The sequence below is a fragment of the Pelecanus crispus genome, chromosome 9 (assembly GCF_030463565.1).
Source record: "Pelecanus crispus isolate bPelCri1 chromosome 9, bPelCri1.pri, whole genome shotgun sequence".
In the NCBI taxonomy this organism is placed as follows: Eukaryota; Metazoa; Chordata; class Aves; order Pelecaniformes; family Pelecanidae; genus Pelecanus; species Pelecanus crispus.
This window is the reverse complement of record NC_134651.1, coordinates 43496280-43522785: the sequence shown is the minus strand read 5'-3', so window position 1 is coordinate 43522785 and position 26506 is coordinate 43496280. Positions and strand designations below refer to the sequence as shown.

At 43.9% G+C, this 26506-nt stretch overlaps 2 protein-coding genes across 7 annotated transcripts; one reads left to right on the top strand and one right to left on the bottom strand.

Annotated features, from left to right (window-relative positions):
• The first annotated feature begins 220 nt into the window (after window positions 1-220).
• Window positions 221-4888, top strand: ARPC5L (actin related protein 2/3 complex subunit 5 like). 3 transcript variants are annotated; one of them, XM_075716366.1, is made up of 4 exons: window positions 221-360; window positions 709-781; window positions 1106-1282; window positions 3857-4888. In XM_075716366.1, exons 1-4 carry the CDS (start codon window positions 221-223, stop codon window positions 3917-3919), a joined length of 453 nt encoding a protein of 150 aa, XP_075572481.1. In that variant the 3' UTR covers window positions 3920-4888. The 3 variants fall into 3 exon arrangements, 2 of the variants coding, with proteins under 2 accessions (XP_075572481.1, XP_075572480.1); XM_075716365.1 differs by having other exon boundaries at window positions 221-362; window positions 696-781; XR_012831302.1 differs by lacking the exons at window positions 221-360; window positions 709-781 and adding an exon at window positions 3160-3706 and having other exon boundaries at window positions 1244-1282; window positions 3857-3893.
• Window positions 4889-5269: 381 nt separating this feature from the next.
• GOLGA1 (golgin A1) lies at window positions 5270-25791 on the bottom strand. Of its 4 annotated transcripts, none has more exons than XM_075716629.1 (24): window positions 25753-25791; window positions 25140-25214; window positions 24903-25054; window positions 23279-23369; window positions 21799-21873; window positions 21218-21315; window positions 20660-20692; window positions 19790-19918; window positions 19311-19480; window positions 18794-18905; window positions 18575-18670; window positions 18226-18351; window positions 16968-17063; window positions 15961-16056; window positions 15546-15698; window positions 15223-15318; window positions 14394-14483; window positions 13047-13149; window positions 12009-12166; window positions 11352-11513; window positions 10769-10828; window positions 9753-9923; window positions 8722-8808; window positions 5270-7861 (listed from the first exon to the last, which is right to left on the bottom strand). In XM_075716629.1, exons 2-24 carry the CDS (start codon window positions 25156-25158, stop codon window positions 7781-7783), a joined length of 2454 nt encoding a protein of 817 aa, XP_075572744.1. In that variant the 5' UTR covers window positions 25159-25214; window positions 25753-25791; the 3' UTR covers window positions 5270-7780. The 4 variants fall into 4 exon arrangements, with proteins under 4 accessions (XP_075572744.1, XP_075572745.1, XP_075572747.1 ...); XM_075716630.1 differs by having other exon boundaries at window positions 19311-19468; XM_075716631.1 differs by lacking the exons at window positions 5270-7861; window positions 8722-8808 and having other exon boundaries at window positions 9889-9923; window positions 10773-10828.
• Window positions 25792-26506: the final 715 nt, after the last annotated feature.

Sequence of the window (26506 nt, the reverse complement as noted above, 5' to 3'; positions counted from 1 at the left end):
TCGGAGCCCTTGCATTTTTAATAAAGTCGTACCTTCCGTCAGCCCCGCCTCGGGGGTGAATAGCGCACCTAAAGCCCGCCCTGCCCGCCTCCCCTCAGCGCTGGCGGGGCGGGCCCGGCGCCTTCCGCTTCCGGCGGGGCGGGGGTCTGCTTCCGGTGGGCGGGGTTCTGCTTCCGGCGGGGCGGGGGTTCCGCTTCCGGCGCGGGGCGGCAGCGGCGGCATGGCGCGGAGCACGCTCTCCTCCCGCTTCCGCCGCCTGGACATCGACCAGTACGACGAGAACCGGTTCGTGGAGGAGCCCGAGGAGGCGGCGGCGGCCGAGCCCGACGCCGGCCCCGAGGTGGAGGCGCTGCTGAGGCAATATCCTTTGGGGCCGGGCACGGCACGGCCCGTCCGGCGGCGGCGAGCTCGGGCCCCGCGGCCGGGGGGGCCGAGCCCCGCTGAGGCGCGCTGCGGCAGCCGCCCTCGCCCGCGGCCGAGCGATGGTAGCCAGATCCCCGCGCCGGTGGCCCCGGGCGGGAGGAGCGGCCCGCGGAGCGCTTCGCGCTTCCCCTCCGCGCCGGGCGGTGCGCGGCCCCAGGCCCCGCGGTCCGGTTGTAGACCCCGTAGTTCGTCACCTTTTACCCTACCGGGAGCCGTTACCCGGAGCTGCCGGGGGTACCGGGGCCGCTGGCGGAGCCGTTTGAGTCCTTGACCCGCGCGCTGCACAGGGGACGCGCTGCGAGCTTTCCACACCGCGCTGAGGAGCTCCCCCGTGAGCACCAAGAACCAGGCCATGAAGGTAACGGGGCGCGGGCAGGGCTGGGGGCTCGCCGGGGAGCTGTGAAGTGCTGCAGCGTCGCCCCAGAGATCCCATCAACCCCCCCGGCGCCGCTAACGAGCGATACGGCAGCGCGCCGCGTTCTCTGCATCGTTGATCTCCTTGAGTTCGCCCCTTCCTCCTCCTCGCTCCTGAAGGGGACAACGCTTGCCTGCTTGGTTGCAGGAATAAGCCAGCCTTCAGCGTAGCCACCCGCCCTCTGAGCGTGCTTTGTCGAACACAAGTCTTGGGCTCATTTCCAGCTTTGTTGGTTCTCATGTTATCCTCCTTTCCTTGTCTCCGCAGGAGCAGGCCCAGGGAACCATGCTGAAAGTCCTCACGTCTTTTAAAAGCAGTGAAATAGAACAAGCGGTGAATTCCTTAGACAGAAATGGCATCGACTTGTTAATGAAGTACATTTATAAAGGATTTGAAAAGCCAACAGAAAATAGCAGTGCGATATTACTTCAGTGGCATGAAAAGGTACGTGTTTGGTGCTCTCATGGCTTGGCCACGCTCTCCTTGCTGGCGCTCTGGCGAGAGGCCGGTGCTGGCGGCAGCTCATCCCCGAGCAGCACGGGAACTGGCGTTCCCTTTCCGCTTCGGTCTCCTTGAGCTGGGGCTCGTTAATGTTTGCCTGTGCGTCAGAGCTTAACGCTCGGCCAGGGGGAGAGGTGAGATCTGTGGCGGGGCAGCGTCTGCTGGAGGAAGCGTTGTGCTGCCTTCCGCGTCTGATGAGCGCAGTGTCCGCAGCGAGGAGAAGGAGCTGGGGGTGGAGGTGTGGGTGGCAGAGCTGGCAGCGTTCCTCTGCGGCCGAGCATCCGGCTGGGGGGTGCTCAGCCTGGCTCAGGCCCGGCAGTTTCCGTCAGCTGAGCGCTGTCAGCAGCATACGTGTCGCAGCTTAGTAACAGGATTCGGCAGACCTGTTTGGTTTGCGCAGGAGAGGCTTTTGAGATCTCCAGAAAGATTCCCCTGGGATCCGGAGTGCTCCTCTCACGATCCTGTGAAGGGAATTCCTGTTGTGGAGGGTGGGATGTGCGGACTGGTGAGCGTTCCCTCTCTGTGCCGGGGTGAGGCACTGCAGGAATTGAGTGAAATCTGCCCCAGCTGCAGGGGTTTTAGCTGCAGCACCGGCTGGCAGTGCTCCTCCTAGGAAAGGTGATCCTGAGGAATGCTGCTGCTCCCCGTACCACCGGCATGGCAGCAGTGCAGCCTGCTGCTAATGCTGCTGTCCTTTTCGCAAAGTACGGGTTTTTTTCCTGTGATACATCAAGACAGAATTTGTGTAGTGACTCCAGCTATTGGCAGCTGTCACTGGCTTTGTGGAGCCTTGGCAGGGGAGGAGGAGGGAATTTCTCAGGACAGCAAAGAACATGTTTCTGCTTGATTTTTTTTTTTTTTATTTTTATTATTTTTCTTTCTGTTGTTGTTTCCACTGGAACCTGTTTTCAGGTAACCACGGGTGGGTGCTCCCAGTGCATAGCATTACACAACACCCCCCTGACCGGAAAGATGACAGTGCTCCGAGCATGTAGGCACACGTAAAGCATCTCGTCCCCTTTGTTTTGAGAGGAACAAGGCAGGTTTGAAGTAGGCTGGGCAGGGTTTAAAATCTTCCTTGTGTTCTGCTTTTTGGCACTACTGGTAAGACGTGTGGCTTGCTCAGCGAGGAGCCAGCCGCTCGGTAGTAGTACCCGTCCATCCTCTGGAAAAGGCGCGGCTGTCGTCCCACAGGTATCAGGTTTGGCAACTTGGGAACGTTTACGTGCGTGCAGGTTCTGCTCCGAGTGGCCGCTTTGCAGGCGTGTTTCCTAACGACAGCGAGGTGTCTCGCGCTGTTATTGTTGTGCTCATTTCATACATTCTAACAGCCACTGGGCTGTATTCAAATTATGCCTGCAAAGTAAACAGGCCTCATTTTAAGCAGTCGGCTTTAATATTTATTTTTTCCTAATCACATCCACATTCGTCTAGACTTCAGAAGGATTCTGTGTTAAAGCTGTCCCTGCTCACTGCAGGGGGTTGGGCTGGATGATCTCTAAAGGTCCCTTCCAACCCAAAGCATTCTGTGATTCTGTGCAAATAAACTGAAACGAGCCCTTCCTCCTTTCCAGTCAGGGATATGGGAGGTGAGACATTCCGCATCATCAGTGACATGCAACACTGGTATCCTTCTCTAGATGTTTTTTTTGTAATTTTTCCTTCAGATTTAGTGGTGTATGGGTTACTGAATTACTGTATTTGGTTTTGTCTGCCCTTCAGTCCCTTGGTTCTTACGTCACGGAGTACATTTATAGAATATTACTATATATGTACTGCAATAAGTTGAGTCAAAGATCACTCTCGTCTAATATTTACAGAGGGGAAGTGAGGCACAAACTTCCCAAGATCGGAACAGGCACGGATCTGAGTTCAGGTCTGAGCTCCCCCATGAGCCTTTTAACTGTCATCCTAAATCATGCGGAGCACACCCTGCAGCGTGCGCATGTAGAGCTTGGCTCCGCAGGAAGGCAAAGGCGTCAGCAGGGTGGAAGGCACCTGCAGAGGCACCGGGAGGTGGAACAGCCCGAGAACTGTATTCCTGAGAACTGTATTTCCAGTTCTGGTGGTAGTGGCCAGCGTAAAGAGCTGCGCTGCGGGCTGGGGCTGCGTGAGCGAACCGGCCACGCGAGCACTTTGTACCGAGAGAACCCCCACCGCCTGGCCTCGCAGGGGCAATGCCATTCCATCGTGGAAACCTGGCACTGCACGATACAGTTTAGTACCTAAATGAAACGACTTAAAGCGTCTTTAATGTCTGCATGTGCTAGAGAAAACAAACAGGTTCTCCCCAGTTAACTGTTATAAAGATTTGAGCAAAAAGGGGTGGAACGAGGTGGAACAGCCCAAGCTGCCCGTGTGTGAAAAGTAAGTTTCTGGAGAAGAGCCATGTACTCTTCTGTTATTAAACACTTAATTGTTTGTTCTTTCAAAATGCATTTTGCGTGCGACGTAGTGGCTGCCTCGCGTGACGCAGCAACTCCACGTAACACATCTCTCCTTTTCCCGTCCCCACAGGCATTAGCAGTAGGTGGACTAGGTTCCATAGTAAGAGTTCTTACAGCAAGAAAGACTGTTTAAAAGACTATTCACTTGAACCAAGACGACGCTCAGTTTTGGACTCGGAAGAAGGAATCAGCTGAAATGACACTGGTCCATCTTTATTAGAGATTGCAATCTACTGAAATACTATGGAAACCTCCTCTTGGAATGCTTTTAACCTTAAAGGTGGGGGAAGAGTAAAGGTATTCCTGCATATTCCGACTATCAAACACAGGAGCCAAGACATTCTCCTGAACCCTTCTTTAAAAGGCAGAGAGAAGGCACGCCCCTGCCTCCTATTACTGTAAGTGAACAGGTATTTTCAGATGCTGCTTTATCGAAGTGTGGCGATAAGAGATCCCGTGTGTACTGCTTACAGAAGAGGTAGCTGCGTCCTTGGCAGAGGCAAGATCCTGACAGCTTATGGGCGGGAGAAGTGTTGATTAGAATGGCGGTTCTGTACGTATGGTCAGAGGACTAATGGGACTATGGGGGTGGTTTCATTGTAAAGTGCCTGCTGCATCAATAAAGTTCTTGGATCACGAGTTAAGTAACACATTTTTCGCTAAATTGTAAGTCTGACACTTATTCAAAAGCAGGCCAGCAATATACCAATTCTAAGCTAAGTGTCTGCCTTTGCATGAGTGCTCTTAACTCCAACTATTTACAGAATTTGTCCTCAAATCCAATATGCTGGCTGTAGGGACTGAGAGCAACCTCAGCTGGTCCAATCAGTGAATATAATATGTAATCACCCATGGTTTGATTTTTATATTCTTGTCCATCCTAGAGAGTCAAGAAAATGCTTCAGAACTTACTAACTTACGTATTAGCGTGTCCTCCCCTTCTGAAGGATTTGGGTACGGCAAAATGATCTGCTTCCTTTGAGTCAGTACACACGTTTTCTCCTTGATTTGTCCAGACGGACGGACGGACGCAACTACTCAAACCCCCGCAGGTTTGTCCATCTCCAGCGCCAGCTACAGCACCCCTGGCAAGAGCGCTGGGGTTGCGCGGTGTGCGCCCCGAGGAGCCTGGCGGGGTTGTCTGCCGGGGAGGAGCCTGCCTTCTGGCACAAGCGAGCATACTCCGAGCGAAGCAGCTGCTCAGGGCAGCCCCACTCCATTCAGCCTTTGGCTTTAATCGGCTGCTAAAAGCGCAGCAGCAGCTGTCCCTGGTGAGAGATGATTTTAGGAGGCAGAAGCACTCTACCTCATTCCTGGCCTAACTCCCTACGAGAAACGGGGGCTGTAATTCCGTGGCTGACACACCCATTCTTACCATGGGCAGAAGGTGGGGTTTGTTTCATGCTTTAAAATTCTCTCCATTTTAAATAGCTATAGCATCCCATTGGAGATAACCAGAACTATAAAGAGAAAGAAATCAACATTAGGGTTTTGATCCAAAATGTATTGCACCACAAATTTCATAGTGTTTCATAATACAATCCATATTTACAGCATAGAAGGAAAGAAATCCAATGTCCATAGAAAGGATTATGTATACCATGGTTTTTTATACAAGGGAAAGTGCATTAGCTCTTAAATATATGTATACACGCCATTCTTGCTCTGATATCTAAAGAAAATTAAACACTTAAGATCTACTTCTTATGGTAAGTTGATCCTGTATGAGCTTTGGGATCTTAAATTGAAGTTGTGTTAGTGAATATATAAGCTAAGATTTTATGTTGTCACTCTCTATTCTAGGCTGCCTGTACAGCTTTTCTTACTGTTCAGCAGTAATCTTTCAAGCCAGGATCAACATAAACCGATTAGTCATTCAGCAGGCATCAGCGTGAGTAGGGGGAATCCTGTCCCCCAGTCTTGGGTCCCACAGAAATAGGCCAGGGCAAAGGGACATTCTACAGAAAAAGACCTTAGAGAATAAAATCTTCCCAGAACCAACAGGGTTATCCTGCCCCTGCTCTGTTTCAGTACAGGAGCAATTGGTATAAACCCACTTCTTGATTGTCTGTTTTCACCTTGGAGCAGAGTTGTACTCTTCTCATAGATTTCCCTATGCTATCGCTAAGTGCCATGGATCAGGTTACTAAAGACTCTGTTTGGACAAGCTTTAGTGTACTAAAAAAAAATACCCCGTTGGTTTTCTTAACTTTAAATAAATACAACCTAGCTCTGAACTGAGGAGTGTCACTTGTGCCAAGGTAATAGCTACTGCGAGTACCTGCATCTAGGAGATGGCTGATTAACAAAAATCGGGGAGGTCAGCCAGGGTATAGATTTGCAGCACGTTTACCGCTCCAGTAACTGACCTCACATAGAAGGATACTTTCATCTTTACCACAGCACAGGTGCGTGTGGAAGCGGGAGCAGCTCACATGCTGTAGCTCTAACACTGCATCTTGACTGCCACCACCAAGGGCATTCAGACCCCTGTTAGCAAAGCAAAGTTAAAAACCTGAACAGTGACTGTATCTACGCTAGAGGAGAGGTTGAATTTTCTTGAATACATTTAATAAAAGCATTGTTAGAAACACAAACCTCGCCGTAAGAGAATCACCAGAATTGCAGCCTGCTCATCGAATTCCATACGAGTGTAGTTTTTTTGAAAATACGTCCCATTTTTGAGAAGTCAGACTTAACTGCTGCTTCCCATTTCCGTCTAGATTTCGCAGTGGTGTTAACTACGGGCAAAGCTGTGCTTCCACTCTGTGAGGCAAGTGCCACCTTGGTCCCCTTTTCTCAAAGGGGAAGGAAAGCAAGCTGCTGGAACCAAGATTTATTCAATAAGACTCAAATTTTGCCCTCAAAACTAAAAACCTCATGAGCAGCGTTTCTTTTACCATGTAGTTAGGACACAGTTAACAGCCCACTACATGTTTATAACAGTTTTTAAGCATCAGTATTTGAAGTACAGAAAACCACAACCAAAGAGGCAGATACTGGTTATGAAGATTTGTTGCTAGCCGACTTGGAAGAAAAAAAATAAAAATCAAAGTGTTTAGTACCAATATTCTTCACCCTTTGTCACTAGATTTTTTTTTTTTTTTTTTTTTAAATAAAAGGTATTCTCAGTGTGCATTTACAATACCTGGAATTCAGCTTTAAAAATTTAAAATGGTTTACTACCCCTTCTTCCCAATGCTAACAACCTATGGTACAGGCTAGTAGATTAGTTTTAAAGGCGACTGAGTATTAGGTACTATAATTAAGACCATTTTAAATATTATTTTTCTTTAAGAAAAGTAAAATCAGACAACTCTAAAGTTGTGCTCTCAAATTAAATTATCATCATCAACATGCAGCCTTCAGGACTGCAGGCCAGGATATATGCACCTTAAATTACACAGTGATATGAAAAAATGCGAACTATTAGTTATGTCAGTATAACAAGGCAAGGCAGATTTCTTTTTTTTGGTTAAAGCTCCTGCTCCTGTTCTTTTAAAGGCTTTTCAAACTGTCAAAAACTCAACACAGTACTGCCAACAGCATTTTTTTTTTTTCTTTTCATCGCTTGCTTTCCACAGCAAGACAAGGAAGCTTTACTGTGTCTAGAGTTACTCAACTCTAGCCCTCCGTAACAGAAGCCGGAATCACCATCATAACAGATGCACGTGTTAGAAGCTTGAACTGCCAGCACCGGTATTAGTGAGGTTAACGTTACCCTTTGGTGCCAAGAAAACAAGACCGATGAGCACAAGGAGCTGACTTCCATTAAGAGACCATCGAGACAACGGTCCCCAAATCCAACCCAGAGAGGTGCTGCAGTTTGTAGTGAAAATTTCTCCTTGCACAGTATTAGTTTTGTAAACAGTGTCAAAAGTTCTTGTACAAAATACTGCAATGACAGTGATTAAGACACACCTGAATTAGTGTGTTCAGCGTTCTTTTCACAGAAAAAAGTGGCTAGATGCTGACCGCCCGTTTTCAGGTTCCCTTAAGGCCACAGTGTCCTTGGGCTCGAGATAGACGGACGGATACTGCCTTTAGGAGATGGCTTTGACCCAAACCACGACATCTAGGACAGGAAAGCACAATACACGTTATGCTAGGTTCACACTTCTAAGAAGCTGAAGATTTGAAAAAGAAAGAACATGGCACATAGGCATCTCCTCAGCATTTGATGGAAAGAACTATTTATAAAAGAGAATGCTGCAGACTTCAGACTGAAGTGAAGATAGCTTCACACAATCGAATCTGGAAGAAACAGCACCCATTTTCCACAAGTGACAATGACTGAAGACTACGCTTACATAGATTCCTTTGAAATAATTACAAATTACAAATCTACAGTCATTTAAACACAGTACCTTTAGTCAATCTAGTATCAAACTGTTCCCTGAATGAGATGGCAAGGAAATCTCCCCCAGTTGCAATCACATGTAGACTGAACATGTCCAGCTTACTGAGCGGGCAGAGATGAATGCAGGGCATGGAAGGAACTGAGGCAGCACTCGTTTATGAACATTCACTAGTAACCACATAGCCAGGGACATGCAGGACATTTTATGCAATGGAAAGGAGAAACGGATCTAGGTGTGTAAGCCCAATGTCAGAACCACAAACCAAGAATTCGGCTTCCTGCTTTTAAACATTTGACTGCACTCCAGCAAGGAGCTTCCAGCTTCCCTCCACCGAGTCCACTGGGCAAAACTGTGCTGTTACTCCTTCTCTGAAGCACTGGAATGCACTTCCCTCACTGACATGGACAATTTCTAACATATATGTATGCAATTAGCTAACATTTTAATAGTAAGTTACATTTATTATTGTAGCTAAGTTTTGGAAAAGATACTTTTTCACAATCTCCCAGCATTTAAGAATTTTCATTCCATCTGCTGGGAGTCCCAGAGACTACAGCTGGAACAGAACCCTTACCTTGTACTCCAAAGTTTCTTTAAGCATGTTTTCTTCCTCTTGTGAAAAATTCAGTAACACAGATACAGCTTTAATTAGATGGAATGCCTGAAAGAAACCACAATATTGTGTTGCTTATGATGCTCTCAGGCTCTACATTCTGGACTATGGTGCAGCACAGTTTTTCTGTAGGTTTGGTCACAGGCTTTCTAGTCAACAGCTGCGAAGAGCAGACCGCAGCCTTCCTTTATCCCCAGTTCCAATAGACTAGGATGGCCTGTATCTTACTACTTCTGTTTGTGTTTCCTGGCTTTCTGTTCTTTAGCATTGGTTTGCATATTTTGGGGAAAGAAGACAAATGGGGAGCCTAGTTAGTCAGAACAGAGAAGAAGCCTGGCTCCTGTGGCATCCTCGTTTTTTTAAGCTTTGAAAAGTCAATCAAACCAGCATGCAGGCAGGAAAGAATCATGCCATTTGAAATATACACTTAAGCATATTAACTCTATAGTACTAATATTCTAAATGGGACACACAGTGCAGGGTTAGTGAAAGAGTCAAGCACTCAGGATACCTCAGAGTCACACAATTATTTCTTGATCTTACCCACTGACTTGCAATTAAGCAAAGTATTGCTGGTGTGACTTTTTTACCTTTTACTTTTTTAACACCACGTGGAGAATGTGAAGGAGCTCCAAATGCACAAGGAATTACCTCTTACAGATCAACAGCAAGTGGTGTATGTCTTTTTCTTGGGTCTTTTTGCCATCTTTCTTGAGTGTACAACCACTCTAATTACATACTCCATATGCTTTTTAGAGTAGTGCAGAGGGAATGTCTTGTCGCTGCAGATCTTTAACTTCCAGACATAACTACCTCTTAGAAATTCTCATTTGCCTTTCATTTGGTTCATGATAATCTGTACTTCCAAACATACCACTGTTAGCTATTTTGCTTCGTTGTGCTGAATCAGTCAACAACTAAGTGTCCTTAGCAGGTAACAGGTGGCAGTTTTGAGAGGAAGACAGAAAGAGAAGGTAAGTGTACATCTTTACCTCAGATTCCCGGCAGGACATGAATTTTAGTACAACATGTTTAAGGTATTCGAAGTTTATCTCCCTTGAGTCATTTAAATCAGAGTTGTTTGTGACGGTCACAGAAGCATTAGGCACTTCAGAATTTGCTTTTTCACGTACTTCAGGTACCTCACTGTCAGGCCTTATTTTCTAAAAAACAGAAGAGAAGTACATTGTAGACTCTGTCAGCTTGACACTGGGACAGGATCCAGGGCCAAGGTACCTAACACAGAGGGCTTGTATCCACAAGGTGGGTGCAACCTGGGCATCAGTAGGACAAGCTTCTCATCCTTCATGGGATCACAGTGAAGTGCCTTCACCTCTACCTAGCCTCTAGGACAGAAGCTAGCTGCTGTTAGCGTTACGTGTACATTGCCCCAACCAGCATGGAACTGGTTCCATGGTAGAAAGTATCACCTGATAATTTTCTTTTATCACTAACCTGCTGTGCGCCTTTCAAATGTGGGCTTTCTCCAAAACAATTTTCAAGCTCAGAAAAAAAATAAAACCATCAGAATATTTTAAAACCTCTGTTACTTTTTTTTTTTTTTAAATAGAAGTATTTTTTCTTGGAGAAGAAAACTATTGTAAGAGGAATTAAAGTAGAGCTTACCTGGGGTGGGTATCACTCCCATGGTAAAACTTAGCTGAATGGCAGCTAAGCAGCAATCAAACCTCAGCTATTCACTCTACAGAAATGTATTAAATGCCCAAGATTATCAAACACAGGTCTTCTGTAGCTAAAATTCTCTGATGCAAGAGCTGAATGGTGATGGCTACCTGTCACACCATCCATTCAATAAATGATGCAGAATTGATTGCAGAATTTACTTCCTTAATTTAAGCATTCACCGATCTGCCTGCAACACAAGGAAAATGCAGGCATCCCTAGTAAAAATATGATGCTCTAGCTAGCAGTCAAGCTTTTGGAATTAGTAGTGCAAGTAACTGTCAGCAAGTGCCAGCTGAAGAGACTGAAAAAACATAACCCTCACCAACTCTTTCTGGAGGGTCTTCTTGAGTTCCATCATTCTTTGCTGTAGCTGCTTTATCATCTGTAAGCAGAGCAAAGGATAGCGTTAACACAGTATTCATTGTCAGGACACGTTTTGACCCGCAGTTATCTGGAAAACCCCATGATAAACAAGCGTAATGAATGAAACAATCATTAGATAAAGCTGACAGCTCTGAAGAAGCAACCTGAGTGTCTTGCCGTTCTAGCTGCACACACTAGCAGGTATGTGACAGGGTACTTGGGCTTTCATGTGACAGCATGGTGGAAATGAACTGAATTCACACAAAAGGGCTCTGCAGGAAAGCTGTAAATGGTATAATTTGGTGCATCTTTCCTCTAAAACAGGTAAGGATTCCTACAGTTCTGGCTGCAGTTTTTATCCACTGTTGCTATATCCTTGTCCAATACAGAGGAAAAAAAATTTACTCACAGAATACTGGATTCAAATTGGATCTGCCATTTTGGTAAGCCTGTCCTAAGGCTGCAGCATGGGCAGCACCAATTATTAGGCTTCCTACTTAAAAGGGGAAAGACTAACAGCTGTTTCTGCTGTTTCAGTTCACCTTGTTTTTCTCAGCAATTTGCTGTTTCAGCTCTCTGTTATCCTTCTGAAGTTGAATGATGTCTGCAGCTGCTACCTCTCCATTCTGTTCCACCGCACGGTTTTCTGGAGAATGCAAATGCTTCTTGTTCAAGGCTCTCATCGATTCCTCTAGTTCTGAAACCTATAAAAATTTAAAGAGTGAACTGCAGAGATACCATGACATTTGCAGCCCATGAACACTCCACAGGGAGAAAGCAAGACTTCTTTTTGGTTGTTGTTTTGGGCGGGGGGAGGGGGTGGTGGCAGTTGCTTTTTTAAACCAGAAAGTATTAGTGGCAATCTAGTTGACTACATCTCTCACTGGCCTGCTTATTGCTTTTGGGTCTCTATCTCATCAGCTTCTTAATGGTTCTCTCAAGACATTTTATAAGTCAAATAAAATAAAGGGTTGTCTTTCATAAACCAGTCACAGATCTGACAGGAAACAGCTTTCTCTAGGAAGATGGGGAACAACAAATAATGGTGGTCTACGCTGCTGGTGCTTCAGGTCACGAGCGAGTTGTCAGAGTGAACAGCTCCAAGCATGTATCGCCAGGCATGACAGACCTGGGCTCTCTCGCATACCTGCTTACTTTCCTGAGAAGTCTGAACAGATCAGATTTGCAACTGCACTCACATGTTTCTCATGTTCTCTGGCCAACAGGCACTCCTGTATCTGCAGCTTCAGTTCATCAATTTCCTTTCTTGCTGTTTCTTCTTTCTCCACTGCTCGGCTATTACTTGCTTTTATGTCGGATTGCAACTGATGCATTTGCAGCAAGACAGCTTCATGATCTGAGGAAGGAGAGACCTGCTTAGTATCAGTCTACTGAATCAAACAGAAGTTTCTAATTATTTTTCTTGAACAAAGCAAGTTACAGTGACAGTAAATCCTGACTTTTTTGCCTTGCTCTGTCATAAAGACAGAAAGACGATAGAATTTAAGCCACCCAAGCTCACATGCATGTTTTTGCAAAGGAGCAGCCTAACTGTCTGAAAGTCAGAGTGATTTTAATACTTAACAACATAATTATCAATACTTGCTCTAAAAGACCCCCATCAAAATTCTGTGTGACTTGTGCTGTGACTGCACAGGAACACTTGGGGCTGAGCTGCAAGCCCAAATGGCTAGCTGGCACAAATGGCTACCAACACATGGCTAGGCAACGGAACGGTGCAACGAGAGGCTACAGTTTTGTTCCCTTTCTAAATAATGGCAACACACAAGAGAAACACGCTGGGGTTAGGAACTGAATGAAGATGACTGCACTTAATTTTTAGTATGACTGTGGAATAGCAGTTTGCAGCTGCTCTTGAAGAATGTAAATAATCTTTCAAGGAAGTGCAGTTTTTAAAGTGGTGCAATTAAGTAGAAGTTTTTGATCTATACCATTTATTTCATGTTTTGCACAAAACTATGATTTACAAAAAGTACAACAAGATTTGTTATTTTACAGTGTGTGAACATAAGACTTTTTTTAATCAAAGTGGTTTTGTTTTTAAGGATGCAGTAGAGAGACTGTCCAATTGCTACTGAAGGATACAAGATTTTGAAAATTCTAATAGATTAAATACGGAAGAGGAATCTAGAATTATTACAATCTATCAGGCAAGCCCAGAACTAGAGACTAGGCTTAGATAAGCTGTCTGGGATACACTAGACTTTTGGTCTAACCTTGACTGAGTTGGTTTAGTTCTTCCTTCTGTTTCAGAAGCATATCACATTTTTCATCAATCAGCTGGTCTTTTTCCTTTATTAAGGAAGCCAGATGTGAAACCTTCAAAGCAGGCAAACAAACAGAAGTCATTAAAGATATAAAACTAGAAGAGGACATTGAAAGATTTCAATATACCTGAGAGGTTCAGGTTTTGTTTGGTTGGGTTTTTTTTTTGTGGGAAGGACTGGAGAAGAATTCTTGTATCAGTGACAAAGGCAGTGGCTGGCATCTACAACTGGCAGGGACCGCCTGAGCTCTGTGCTAGGCAATACAACACCTTGAGAAAGTGGTTTGTGTGGCATTTGTGTTACAGATAATACAATGTGGATGTCTGTGGCCTATCCAGAGGCTCACAGAAGGCATCACCTCTATAATGCTGATCTCATTAAAAAGCACTGAAGTCAATGTGCCATAAGAGCTAAACCACACCTCGCGTCTGATAAACTCTGTGCCGCAGTTCCAGATTGCCTCATCACCAGCAGGTGGCAGCTGTAAAACAGCCGCTGAGCAAAACCAGAGATTGCCTTATACCCCTTTTACACACATCCAGACTAAGCAAGCACAGACCTACAGCAGTCCCAGAAGAATAAAGAAACCAGAAGATGGGACTAAATTCAGTCAGACTTGCTCAGTTGGCGGTTCCCAGCTTAAGCAAACACAAGCTCACATTATCCAACGTGACCATTTTTAATAACAGAAGAGCAAAACAAGACTACCTAGAATTTATACTTGGTTACTGGATACAACCTCCTCCCTACAAGGAAATTTGCAATTTTAGAACTGCTGTGCTTCAGAGGGACAAAGATGTGATATAAGCACAGAAAGGAACAACAACAGAATGAATAGGTTTCTTTAAAACAAACCGCCAACTAGTCGATGGCTCAGGACGGCCGGCCCACTGGGACTACGCACCATCTTACAGACTTAGAAGGGCTCTGAAATATCAGTCGCCTTCATTCTGAGCAAATGCTCACTTGCTACTACCTGGTCTTCTCCTCAGTTGTTCATACTCAACTGCCACAACCTGCCATAACTGTTGAGCCTATAAGCTTACAAATATCCTTAACTTTGCAGTCAGCAGCATTTTACATTATTCCACTGGAATAACTCACCTAGGTTGATTACATTCTTATGCAGGCTTTTACACAAACACCCTTAAGTTTCAAGTTTACTGAGGCAACCACTGCTGTCTTGCATGCCAAGGATACGATTCTGATTAATGTTCCTGACTGTTATGGTAATTAAGTCCAAATCTAGTCTGGCCTGGGCAAGGTGGGGAGCACCCAGATTTGGTATTAACCAACCTGCTGTTGTAATTCCTCTCTTTGTTTTCGTGTTTCTTCCAATGCTTTGGCAATTTCAACGCTGACAGTCTCTCTGCTGCTCAATTCATTCTGCAAACCAAAAGTAATTTAGAGGTTACTCAAGACAACTAAATTCAAGTCACTCTCTCATCTTTAAACCCAAATCCATTAGCAACTAGAATTTATGGGTGTTCCAACACACCACGATTTACGCTTCCAAATGAGACTTACTGTTTTGTTTTACTGCACTGCTGCTATCTGCACATGCAAGAGCAACACAGAACTGATGTAAGAGGCCAAACATATCCAAGCTTAAAAGATCTTTTAGCTTGAAATCTCTATTACAAAGAAGCAGCTCCTTCCTACAACCAATCTTTATTACAACTGTGCATCCAACATTAGCTACAGAAAAAACTTTCAACTACCTAAAATTACAGTCAAAAGACTCAGTATAAGCTGTAAATACCTGACCAACTTAAGCTTTTAACTTTTGTTTTGAATGCTATGAATGGAATTTGCTGTTGAACTATTCTGTATTCATTACTGCTAACAGGATTTAAAAGCTCTTCATGACTGACAATACGGGAATGTATTATTTCTGCCTGATTTAGGCAGACCCAAGCATTCTGTTTCAGAAAAGGATCAGCCATTTGTAATGCTCCTCAAATGCTTTTCTACTGAGTACCAAAAGATGATTTACAGCTGTAAGTACATGCAACCTGAATGTAATGTGACTCCAATTACTGAGAATGTAATACACTTTGCTGTTAACTGCTTCTCAAACTAGGCTCTGTATCTAACCAACATCACTAACCAATTAAGCCCTTACCTTTAGCCTGTTCAATTCAGACTCTTGTTTTTTTAAAGAGCTCTCATACTCTTCTCTGCTTCCATTAAGATTTTCATTTTCCTTTTCCAACTGGCTCTATAAGATAAAGATTGCTTAAATACTAAGCACAATTATTCTAATGCTTTGTTTAAACAAACATATCAAATGCTTTGTTCCTATTTACTTTCTCAAAGTATGAGATCTTCTACTGTAATGCTGGGAGCACTGAATAAGAACATTCAGACAACACACAAGGTCTACAAGCCGTGTTACAATCATTTTGTGAAGACTCACATGGCCCACTGAACAGTTTCTGTACTTACGATCTTGTTCTGAGTAGCTGCTTTATCAAGTTCCCAAGCTGTTTCAAGAGCAGCAATTTGAGACTCCAGCCCAGTAACTTTCTCATTGTAGTGATGTTTCTCACTTAAAATCTGTTCCTGTAGTTTACTTCTTTCATCCTCTAGATCACTTTGCTTAAGAGAAATAAAGAACACTACGTCAATGGTATTTTGAAGCTCTGACAAGAAGCGGACACCATTCCATGTGAGACACATTCAAACTAAAGCAACACTGTTCCTTTGACAGCAGCATCATGCACTCGTACACAGACACTAGTTTAGGAGACAAACAGCGAGAAAACACTTGAGTAACGAAACAAACAGAGAAGTGAGTGTCTCTGGGAATGCTGAAGACCGATCTGCTACTGGTCAGTGAAACATCATGCAACATACTCACCAGCTTCTGGGTCTTCAGATCCTGCTCAGCAGCTACTTCTTTGCTCTTTTGCAACGCTTCTGTTGCAATCTGTAGTTTTTGTTCCAGTTCTTTATTCTAAAATATAACCATACATTAAATTCCTTATCCATTGGCATCTACATTATTAGTAAAAATGCACAGAATGTGGGATGACACAGTAAGGGAAGGTAAACGTTAAAACCACAAAAGCACATAGTTCAGAGAGACTGCCTGCTTGACACACACTGCTTTTAAAAACTCTTCACCACACGACAACCGCCCAGCAATGCTTGCACTTCAGCTATTTGTTTCTTAGGACAGTGAAGGTATGCAAGAAGTCTCTACCTTCGTAACCTCTAGGCCCTTCACCACTGAAGGTGGGGAGATGACCGCAGACATGGATCAATTCGGCTGGAGCACATCCAGAGAAGGGCAACAAAGCTGGGGAAGGGTCTGGAGCACTGGTCTTACGAGGAGCAGCTGAGGGAGCTGGGGGTATTCAGCCTGGAGAAGAGGAGGCTGAGGGGAGACCTTATAGCTCTCTGCAGCTGCCTGACAGGAGGGTGTAGTGAGGTGGGGGTTGGTCTCTTCTCCCAAGTAACCAGCGATGGGACAAGAAGAAACAGCCTCAAGTTGCACCAGGGGATGTTTAGATTGGATATTAGGAAAAATTTCTTCATGCAAAGGGTTGTCAAGCACTGGAACAGGCTGCCCAGGGAAGTGGTGGAGTCCCCACACCTGGAGGTATTTAAAAGACGTGTAGATGTGGGGCTTAGAGACATGGTTTAGAGGTAGACTTGGCAGTGCTAGGTTAACGGTTGGACTCGATGATCTTAAAGGTCCTTTCCAACCTAAACGATTCTACGATTCCTTTCAAGACTAAATGTGACAAGTAGTCTCACCTTTGGCTGAGAGCACAAGTGCAGTGAGGAGAGGAGGTCTAGGGCATAAAGAGGTTGGAAACAGTGGGAATTTGTAGCGGGAAAGAGAAAAAAAACCAACCTTACCTGTGTTTCCAAATGGTTCACAGTCTCAGTGTGATGTGTTCTGTCTGTTAGGCGCTGCTGCCTGGTTTCATCCAGTTTCTGCTCAAGAGTAGCTTTCTGAAGATTACATAGAGATGAAGAACAGGAGGAAGGATGGACAAAGAAGTTTTTTTTAATTAAGGTTTTTCTTTTTATTTCATTAATAAGGTCAAACTAAAATGGAACAGTTATTTTGATGTGCAAATACAGCTTTGCTCTTGGGAACCAGCAAGTTTGATGCTACTGTGTAGGGCCTCCGCGGATCGTGTTGCCCTGGGGATGACATCATTAACCTGGAATGGCAAATCCACTGGCATCCTGTCACGATCCAGATGTAAACTCTAATCAGCACCCAGGTCATAATTTTCTAACCCAGGCCAAGTTTAAGGGATTAAAAAAAAAAAAAAAAAACCAACTTTTTTTTGAAAGCTTAACTTCTCCTGCATCACAGCAAATACACAAATAAGGAACGTAAAACTTTTGCTAGTTATGGTATTTACTTTCCAGAATGTTTTATGACCCATACACGGACTTCAAACTGGCTCAAGTTTACTAAGCCAAGTTCTTTTATCATAGCAACATCGAGTTGATGTGTCTTGTAGGCAAGCCTGACCAAGGAAGAGCGTACCTTCCCTTGGCTCCCCAAGACCCAGCTGCGGAAACATTGCTCCAAGCTCATTCTGAACAGGAGCATCAGTGCTTGAGAAAAAGATCAAGAAGTAATGAGACAAAGGGCATTGACCAAAGCTGATTTCTTTGTTTTCAGCATTTTCTTAACACTTCTGAGGCTCAAGCTTTCAATATACAACGTTCTGTTTGTACAACTATGTGCAAAACCAGTTTCCCTCCCTGTCCCAATGCTTTGCAAGTCATCATAATAGAAGATGAAGAACAAGGAAAAGTATGCGCTGTTCTCTCTAAGGATTAACCAATAAAACTCTCAAGTTGTTCCACCTCCTGTGGGCAGGTTAAAAAGCTGCTCTTTTGCTTCTAAGCAGTCAGGTGCATTGCCTAAACAGACAATGCAGAAAGGCCAACAAGGACATCTGTGCAATATCTACATAAACAGGCTCAGTGTAGCCACCCACACAATTCTGTCCAGCGTGCCAATATACACTGAAGGGACAAATGTTCCTGCATTACATCATCATGTATTCTTTCCATGTGTGATAAGTAATGTACGGCCTAAAAAAATCTCACTAAGATTGCACTTTTAAGCAGTCTATAAATGTGTAATTACCTCCTTGAGTAGCTCCTGCACATGTTCATCCCCTGAAAGATTTCTTTCTAGCTTTTTTTCCAAGGACAACACTTTTTTCTGCAGTTGTTCAGTAAGTTTATTTCTCTCAGCAAGTTCAAAAGTCATCTGTGAGAACAAGAAATCACCGAATCTTTTTTGTAGCGAAGCTTTCATCTAATCCATTGTGGCTGAACTTAAAAAAACACCATTAGAAAGAGAAAAGTACCATCTGAAAAGACAGTATGATCCTGAAACACTTTTCTAGACACCAAATTTCAAACTCACAGTGCATTACCCAAGTGTACACCCTTACACCAACCAACAGCAGATGCATCTGAAAACACTTAACCTTTTGCTTGTGTTGTTCATATTCCACCTTCAGAGATTCATGCTCCACCTGTAACATTTCCAGTCTCTTCTCACAACCAGAATCAGCAATTCGAGCCTAAAAAGTTTGAGAAATTACTTGCTTTGAAACTTAGATTTCCAAAACCACATAACTGATATCTAATCTAACTTCTGCAGATAAGGAGCTCTTGGAATCAAATCTCACTTAACTCAAACTTACATTTTGCAAGTCTACAGAAAGCTGCTGAATGACAGTTTGTAGCTCCTGTTCTCTTAACTTCAGAGCAGTGATCTTATTTTCTGCATTTGTCTCAGCTGTCATTAGTTCATCTCTTCACAGAAAGAGAATAAAAAAAAAGTGACATACTGTTCAAGAAAAATAATCTTTAGCAGATAATTCTGCTTCTTATGAAAATGTAGGCAACATCAAGATTTTCTTGTCCTAAAACCAGCCACTGCTTGATTATACATTTTCCAAAAAACGTGATGGTTAAGCATTCAAACTTTGGAAAAAAAAAAAAAATCATAACAAGCTTACAAAACCCTAAACAAGTACTACTTTAGTTGGCTTGAAAAGAAATATAAAGTTGGCATTTACATCCACATCAGCATACCAGAAGCAATTATTCAGTCAGCTCACTACATATATAAACTCTTCCAAAAAGACAGAACTGGGCATGAAGTAGAAGAATAGGGGAATTGAATACACTGCTCCTCATAAAACACCACATCCATACCTCTGGGCCTCTAGCTCCAAGAGCTGCTGCTGCAACTCTTGAAGATCTTTCCTTAGGCCTGATGACTCGTTGCTTGCATCCTGAAGCATCTCTTTAGTGTGGGTTAGTTCTCGAGTGCACGCCTCTAGCTCCTGTTCTGTTTTGCTCAGAGATTCTTCCTTTTTCAAAAGCTGAATATTAGAACATTATCTTTGTCAATACATATGACCTGGTAATACTGATAAAGTCTTCTTATTGAAACTTATCTTTTTTATTAAGTTATGAGCTGAATTAAATGAAATAATAAATAACTCCCAGAAAAGTCACTGAGAAATAAACTGTGTAATATCATATGCATGTGCCTACTGTTAGGTTTTGGACACTGACCAAGACTGCATATAAGCATTAAGGCTAAAAAATTTAATGCAGAGCTACCACTAATCCAGTATTGTAACAGAAATTGTAGGAAAGGGAAAAAAAAAAGTTTGAAATGATCTTACCATGTGTTTAACTTTGGCAAGTTCCTGCTGCTGAAAGCCCTCCAGTTCATCAATTTCATCTCTTTTTTGAAAAAGGTTCAGACTCTGCTCCCTCATTTCTTGTAACTGCGTTTCAAGCATTTTTTTCTCCTGATAAACCAACAAAACCAAAAGGAATCCAATTAGTATCTGTATGCTCATTTCAAGCCAATGGGAGTTTAGTTAAACTCTCTGGGAAAGGAATCTTATCTCGCAGCCATAAGGCTCTCTGACGGTGCTAGATGTAGAACTAGAAGCTCTTCCACATCCATGTTGCAGTAGGCAATGTGGAGCAAATTACTGAACTGAAAAATCTCAAAAAAACCCCATATTCGTTACAACGCAGCCAATGATCACCTAACTGAACTCTTAAAAATGGACAGCAAATAGTAGCATGTTTAGTGTCTTCATAATTGGAGATACTTTAAAATAGACTAAGTTAAACAGCTCAGCAACTACAAGACTGAAATTCTGCATTAAAAAAATCCCTACCAAATAGTTTCATTTATTTTATGAAACAGATGACCTACTGCAAGATCTTGAAGTCACCACCTCCTTCTGCATCCCAGCTGCCTCCTCTGTAATAAAGGAAACTATTGTTCCACCTTATAGACGTACATCTTTCTGATCGTAACCCATCATTCTTTACTTCCCCACTGAAAAATAATTCCAGAAGTATCTCCTGAAGCATTGGGACTGGTATCGAAAGCAAATCTCTGGCCTTTCCCACTGAACAAAGATCAAATAATAAAAAGGGCTGAACAGAGTTGAGCTGTCGAAAGTGTGCAGGCTGGTGTTTACAAATACACACACAGAGAAAAAAGCCCCCAAAAAACCCCAAAAGTTAATTACCTTTTCAACTTGACCGAGTTTTTCCATCCACTCCTGAACAAGAAAGGAGGAAAAAAAATCAAAATCAATTTGTAGACTTTCAAGGACAGCAATTACGGTTAACAAAGAGAATTTATATCATTAACAGAGATACTAAGCTGTCGTAATGATTAAAAAAACAATCAGCAACAGGAAAGTAACAGCTAGTGTTTTAATATATAACGGCTGAGGAATCATTTAAGCTAGCTGAATGCATAAGCTTTATGCAAGTAAAATAAAATAAAAGCGTCAACAGGCCTACTGCAATTGAATCTTACCAAACACAAGTGCAAGCTTAACCTTTCATTAGAAATTGTGGACTCTCTTTAGAAACAGTAAGAACAGTGAGAACAACGGCAAGTCCTACACCATTTCTGGCATTTTAACTTAATACTCCCTTCTTTCCTCAACGTTGGCACTCTAAACAAATACAATGGAGAACAACTATTTTAATTAATGGCGACACCTGCTTAAAATGTCAAGGTCACGCACCCAAATCTCCACAGACAGTCAGAATTTGAGTTGTTCGAGCTCTGTTACCTGGTCCTTTTTTTCTAAGGCCAAAGCCATTCCTTCAGCCATCTTGGCTCGACTGGCCTGGTGAGCTTCATTCTGCTCCTGAAACTTCCTCATGGAGGCTATCAACACAAAATCACCAGCTTTATTAAAAACTCATCTTTTAAAATTGCTTCTCAATTTTCTGTAAGTTATTTATAACTTTAAAGAGCTTCTCCTGCAAGTAATTAGCCCCATCTTGACTCTCTAGCACTAACGCCGTGCCACTTATTACCTCACGCTGCTTGCGCGTTGGACAAATGCCAGAAATACCAGAAGATAGCAGTACGGGATGATAACAAAGGTAGACGTTTCAAAAAAGTCTCTCCTGCACATTAGCCCCAAATTTGGCAAAAGGAGTATAATAACAACTTTGTTCAACAGCCAACATGCTACTCCTGCTTTTTACACTGTAAATAAGGCCAAACTTGCATTCTGTTTCTTTGCAACCTAGAGGTGCACAGCTTGAAAGCAAATGATTAACGCATCTGTACATCAAACGCATTTCCTTCCAACCATAAGTTTTCAACTTTAAAAAAACAAAAAGGAAAAAGAAAAGTACGTACAATCCTGATGCTTTTCTAATGCATTTTCAAGCTTCTCTTTTATCTTCTGCAAGTTTCGGATCTGATCAGCATAATCTTGTGTGAGGAGGGAGAAGCACAGACCAGGAATGAACAGACATTGGGGAAGGAAATTTAGGGGAGAGAAAAAAAAAAAAAAGGAAAGAAAAAAAAAAAGAAAAAAGGATGAGTGGAAAATGACGATGATTTTCTCAACCAGAAAATCATTCTTGCTGAGGAAAACTTGGGTGACCGTAACAATGAACACAAGCAAATAGTTCTACTGTCCACAGGGTAAATGGTTGGTACAAACAGGAGGACCTGCCCTAGGCGTGCTAGTTACACAAAAAAGGGCAGTACCAGAGAATGAAGAACTATCCCCACTTTTTACTTCATTCAAGAACAGTGATCTATTTCACTCTGAAAGGTCTCTCTCATTGGAGGATGGGGCAACCCACAGACGCTCACACCTTGTTCCATACTAGTCCTTGTTCAAGTCACAGAGTATTTCCGAGGCCAAGTCTGACTGATGCTCCCGCTCGGCTAACAAACTCGCACTCTTACCACTACTGTGCCTACCGAGCAGAACTGACAAGGCAGTCAGATTTAAAAAACAAAACAAAACACACACACACCTTGGAGAAGTTTATGTACAATGGAAAAGAGGATTTACGTACCAATAGGGCTGCTTGCACAAGCCTCTTGATACTTAGAGCCTCCCTCTCTCATACGAAGCCCCAGCCAGCACTTTTAAGTTTATCTTATGCAAACAGGTGAACGCTTTGCCCTTTCAAATTGCAATGGGAAATTGTCTTTGAATCCTTTATTTCCTTGAACAGGAGCCTGAGAAGTCTCCCGAATAAATTAAAATAATCCTGAGCTGGCTATAACCTCTCCTTATTTTCCAAGGCCTTCCACGAGCTTTGGGAAGCAGCAGCATAACACAGTTGAGCCTTGTCTCTGATCACCGCATACAACAGGGATGGAAAGCAGTGTCAGAGCAGTGCCCTTACGACAGCTTTACAGAACAAGGCATTATCTTAGAAAGAAAGAAAGCCTCAAGACTGTTTTATGTTGAACCCTTTGCTTTTTCTTCATTTCAAAGTTCACTTCTCTAAGGATGACACTGTGTTACTGTCAGCATCAGAAAGCCTAAATCCTAAGAGAAACAAACCATTACATACACAGAATAAGTAAAATATAAGTGGGGAAAGACACTATTTGAAGCATGGGGACAGAAAGCTATCCCAGCTGTTCAAAACAGTCACATAAATGTGTTGTGAAATCAGCAGAAAAGAGTTGGTCGTCTGCATAAAAAAAATCAGTTATACTAGATGCTACCTAGATGACAATCAACACGGTTGTTACAAATCAATTTTAAAAAAAACCCTAAACCCATGTATTTTTAATAAATTAAAACACTTAAGTTCAAAGGAAAGTATTTCCTAAAGTAATAGAGTTTTATATGTATCAGGACACATACCAGACAGCTTGACCTCCAATTTCCTTATTTGTTCATTTCTTCTGAATAGCTGGGATGAAAGATCCTCTCTAGAGCTGCTTCCATCAGAAGCCTTGGTAGAAGAACAATACTCACGTAACTTACAAAATTTAGAAAAAGCAATCCTGCCCTATACTAACTCTATGATAATAAACACCATCCCACCTAGGAATAATGCTTCAGTTTTTCACATAAAGGGGAAAGTTGTACTAGCACAGCAGTACTAGCGTAGCAGAACGTGTAAAACATGCTGAAGAAGAAAAACAGTATGGGCTTAAATAGTCAGCTCTGCCATGCTGGCCTGTTCCACAAAATACAGTGCTTTTAAAAGAAACTATAGCTGAAAACTATTTGCTCAAACTCCTCACTGAGGAGACGGCACAACAGAACGACTAAGGGGGAATGAAAAAAATCAGGCTTTACAGTATAGGTTTCAGAATGGATCAAAGCGAAAGTCTTTTGGAAAACTAAGTAAGTAGAAAAGAAACGGTAACACTCTTCACGTGGGATAAGCTCGCTGAAGCACCGATGCAGTAGTCTTTCCATGCAATGTTCTCTCCATGCAAAATCCGCTGCATAACGGACTTATGATTACCTACGGGGTTTTTTTGCTCCATAAAAATCAATATTAAGAGCAGTTAAATGAATATTGCTGAAACAACTAATTCTTGGAGGTTTTCTGAAAACCACTCAAGACTTCAGCTACCGTCCTTATTTGTTTTCTGTTCTCTAAGCTCACAAGACAGTAAATGAAATTTCTATGTGAGAATTTCTTAAGCGCAAGACAATTTCAGGAAAACATAAGACTAACATATTTCCATTGTAAAATGTATTTAAACATTAGAAGTTCCAACCTTCTGCTTAACAGAACTGGAATTTCAGCTGAGCTTCAGAAAAAAAAAAGAGTTAAAGTTCAACCCTGTAAATAACTTCTCCATGCTGCAGACAGCAAAAGAGAATCATAAAGCGACTTGCTGCAATACAGCAGGTACTGTTGGCTCCAACACTGGGTCTTAATCCAGGTTTTGGAAAATACAATAGCCAGCAAGGGGCAGAGGTGCCAGAGCATCACAGGGTTTCATTTAACCCATACGCTCCTGGAATTGTACAGCTCACTTAAACAATGCTTTATAATGAAAGAGTTTAAACCAGACATTGGAGGAACTACGATAGTTTTGAGTGCAGCAAAGCTGCACACACGTTGCATAAACAATATGCTGGAGTAGGAAGAGTACCAGGGAGCCAAGAGGTAAACACAGGCCTATAGCAAGATCCGAGCTATTAATTTTTCAAATAGGTATCTTACATGTTACTAGAACTTTATTCAGTACTTCATGTCTGTTTAACAACATTCTGTATCAAGATAGCTTTGTAACTCACATTGACATGGGAATATAAGCCTCCTAGTAACTACTATGGTCAACACCCAAACGTTTTCTTTTCGGTATTTAAGTTTATTCAAGCTAACAATTCATTTATGCATCATGTCATACAAAGACACCACAATACGTAGTCAACTCATAGACTAGACTTAAAATGGTTGTCTGTAAAGCCGCAAGAGCAACGCTGTAAGAGAGATCAAAGTTCAAAGCAAGGTGTAACTTACAAAGTCATCTCCAGAGTCTGCTCCCACGGACGTAATTGACTCCTTACTGACAGATCTGGGTATCCTGGCAGCTCCCCCTGGTCTGGGAGCAACCGCTGCCTCTTCTGCTATCTTCTTCTTCAATTTTGCAAACATTTTACTGCTGTATAGCACTGAAATAGCCAGGTACTTTGAAAAGCCACTACTTCCAATATGGTAAAAATACCGACGCTCTGTTCAAAGCTTCCAGATGCTGACATTTAATTTTGTGCCTCATCCACTCAGTTTTATGGCATTCCTAGTTCCATCAGAGCCTTCACAGACTAGCAGTACCTGCGAATTAAAGAGAGATGGTTTCCGCACTAAAAATTTCCACTCGTATTAAGCATTTAAAGATAACTAACAGCCTTTTAATACCACACCTGTTATAATACGTTAGATAGAAAGCCACCCAGAGCAGAACCCTCTAAAAAAATAAACCAAAAAAACCCAAACCCAAACAAAAACCCCAAACGAAGGCAAACCGTGGCAGCGTTGGGCGGCACGGCTGGCCCCCGCCGGGGCGGGCAGAGCCCGGCGTCCCTTGCGGGAGCGGTGTGCGGGCGGCTCTCCGCAGCCCGACCCCCACCCGAAGGCGAGCGAAGTTCGGGCGGCCCGTCCCGGCAGGCCGGTCCCCGGCAGGCCGCTGCCCTGCTCTGAGGCAGCCGAGGACCCGCCGCGCTCTCCCGCGGCCCCCAGCCGAGCGCCGCGGCCCGGCCCCGCCGCCCCCCCACCCCGGTTCCCCGGCCGGCCTCCGCGGCGCGGCCCGGCCCGCCGCGCCGCCCTCCCCCCGGTCCCAGGCCCGGCCCTCGCCGCTCCCCTCCGGCCTCACCGCCCATGGCCGCGCCGCCGGGACCCCGGGGCCGCCGCTTCCCCTGGCGCCGCTGACCCGGAAGCGCCGCTGACCCGGAAGCGCCACCGTGGCGCCGTGCGCAGGCGCGGTGGGGCCCGAGCCCGCCCCCGCCCGCCCCGCCCCGCAGCAGGCGGCTGGGTACAAGCATTTGCCACAGTTTATTGACAGCAAACTCCGTGGACGCGGGCGGAAAGGCAAGGTAGTTCTGACAACAGCCAAAGAATACATGGGGGGGGGGAACGCGAGCGGCGGCCGGCGGAGGCCCCCCGGGGGGCGTGGAGCAGCGCCCGCAGCCCCGGCCCCCCCGGCACACACAGAGCGAGGAACAGCGAGCGGCTCGTACACAGCGGGACCGAGCGTACAGAAATCTGCGCGGAAGTCACTGAAAAAAAAAGGCTTAAAAACGTGGTCACGGCAGCAGGAAGCAGGCCTTGCGTTCCGGTGGTTAGTACCGATACAAACCGAGGTGGAAAGCGAGGTGTTCGTCTCTGAAATGGGGTAGCAGCAGTTCTCATTCCAATGGTGGCTTTCACTTCTCCCCGGAGTTTCCAGCAGTAACACAAACATACTTCTTTCCTCCCCGAGACACCAAGAACAAGGGCAGAATAGCTTCTGGCATTACATTGCTTTGGCGTTTTACAGATCCCTTGCCAAAAAAAGTCTACTTGCTCCAAAAAAGTTTATTTATATATATCTATATATTTTAAGTAAAATATCTGTTTTTACCAAAATA

Bases quoted from the DNA above. Each gene is read 5' to 3' on its own strand.
- GOLGA1 (XM_075716629.1), bottom strand. The intron at 20,693-21,217 runs GTAACAGAGCTC...TTTCTTGTTCAG, and splicing joins CCTTAGAAAAAAAGGACCAG to GAGTGGATGGAAAAACTCGG. The intron at 19,481-19,789 runs GTAAGATCATTT...TCTAATATTCAG, and splicing joins TTGCCAAAGTTAAACACATG to CTTTTGAAAAAGGAAGAATC.
- ARPC5L (XM_075716365.1), top strand. From the start codon at position 221: ATGGCGCGGAGCACGCTCTCCTCCCGCTTCCGCCGCCTGGACATCGAC. The intron at 363-695 runs ATCCTTTGGGGC...TGAGTCCTTGAC, and splicing joins GGAGGCGCTGCTGAGGCAAT to CCGCGCGCTGCACAGGGGAC. The intron at 782-1,105 runs GTAACGGGGCGC...TTGTCTCCGCAG, and splicing joins CCAAGAACCAGGCCATGAAG to GAGCAGGCCCAGGGAACCAT.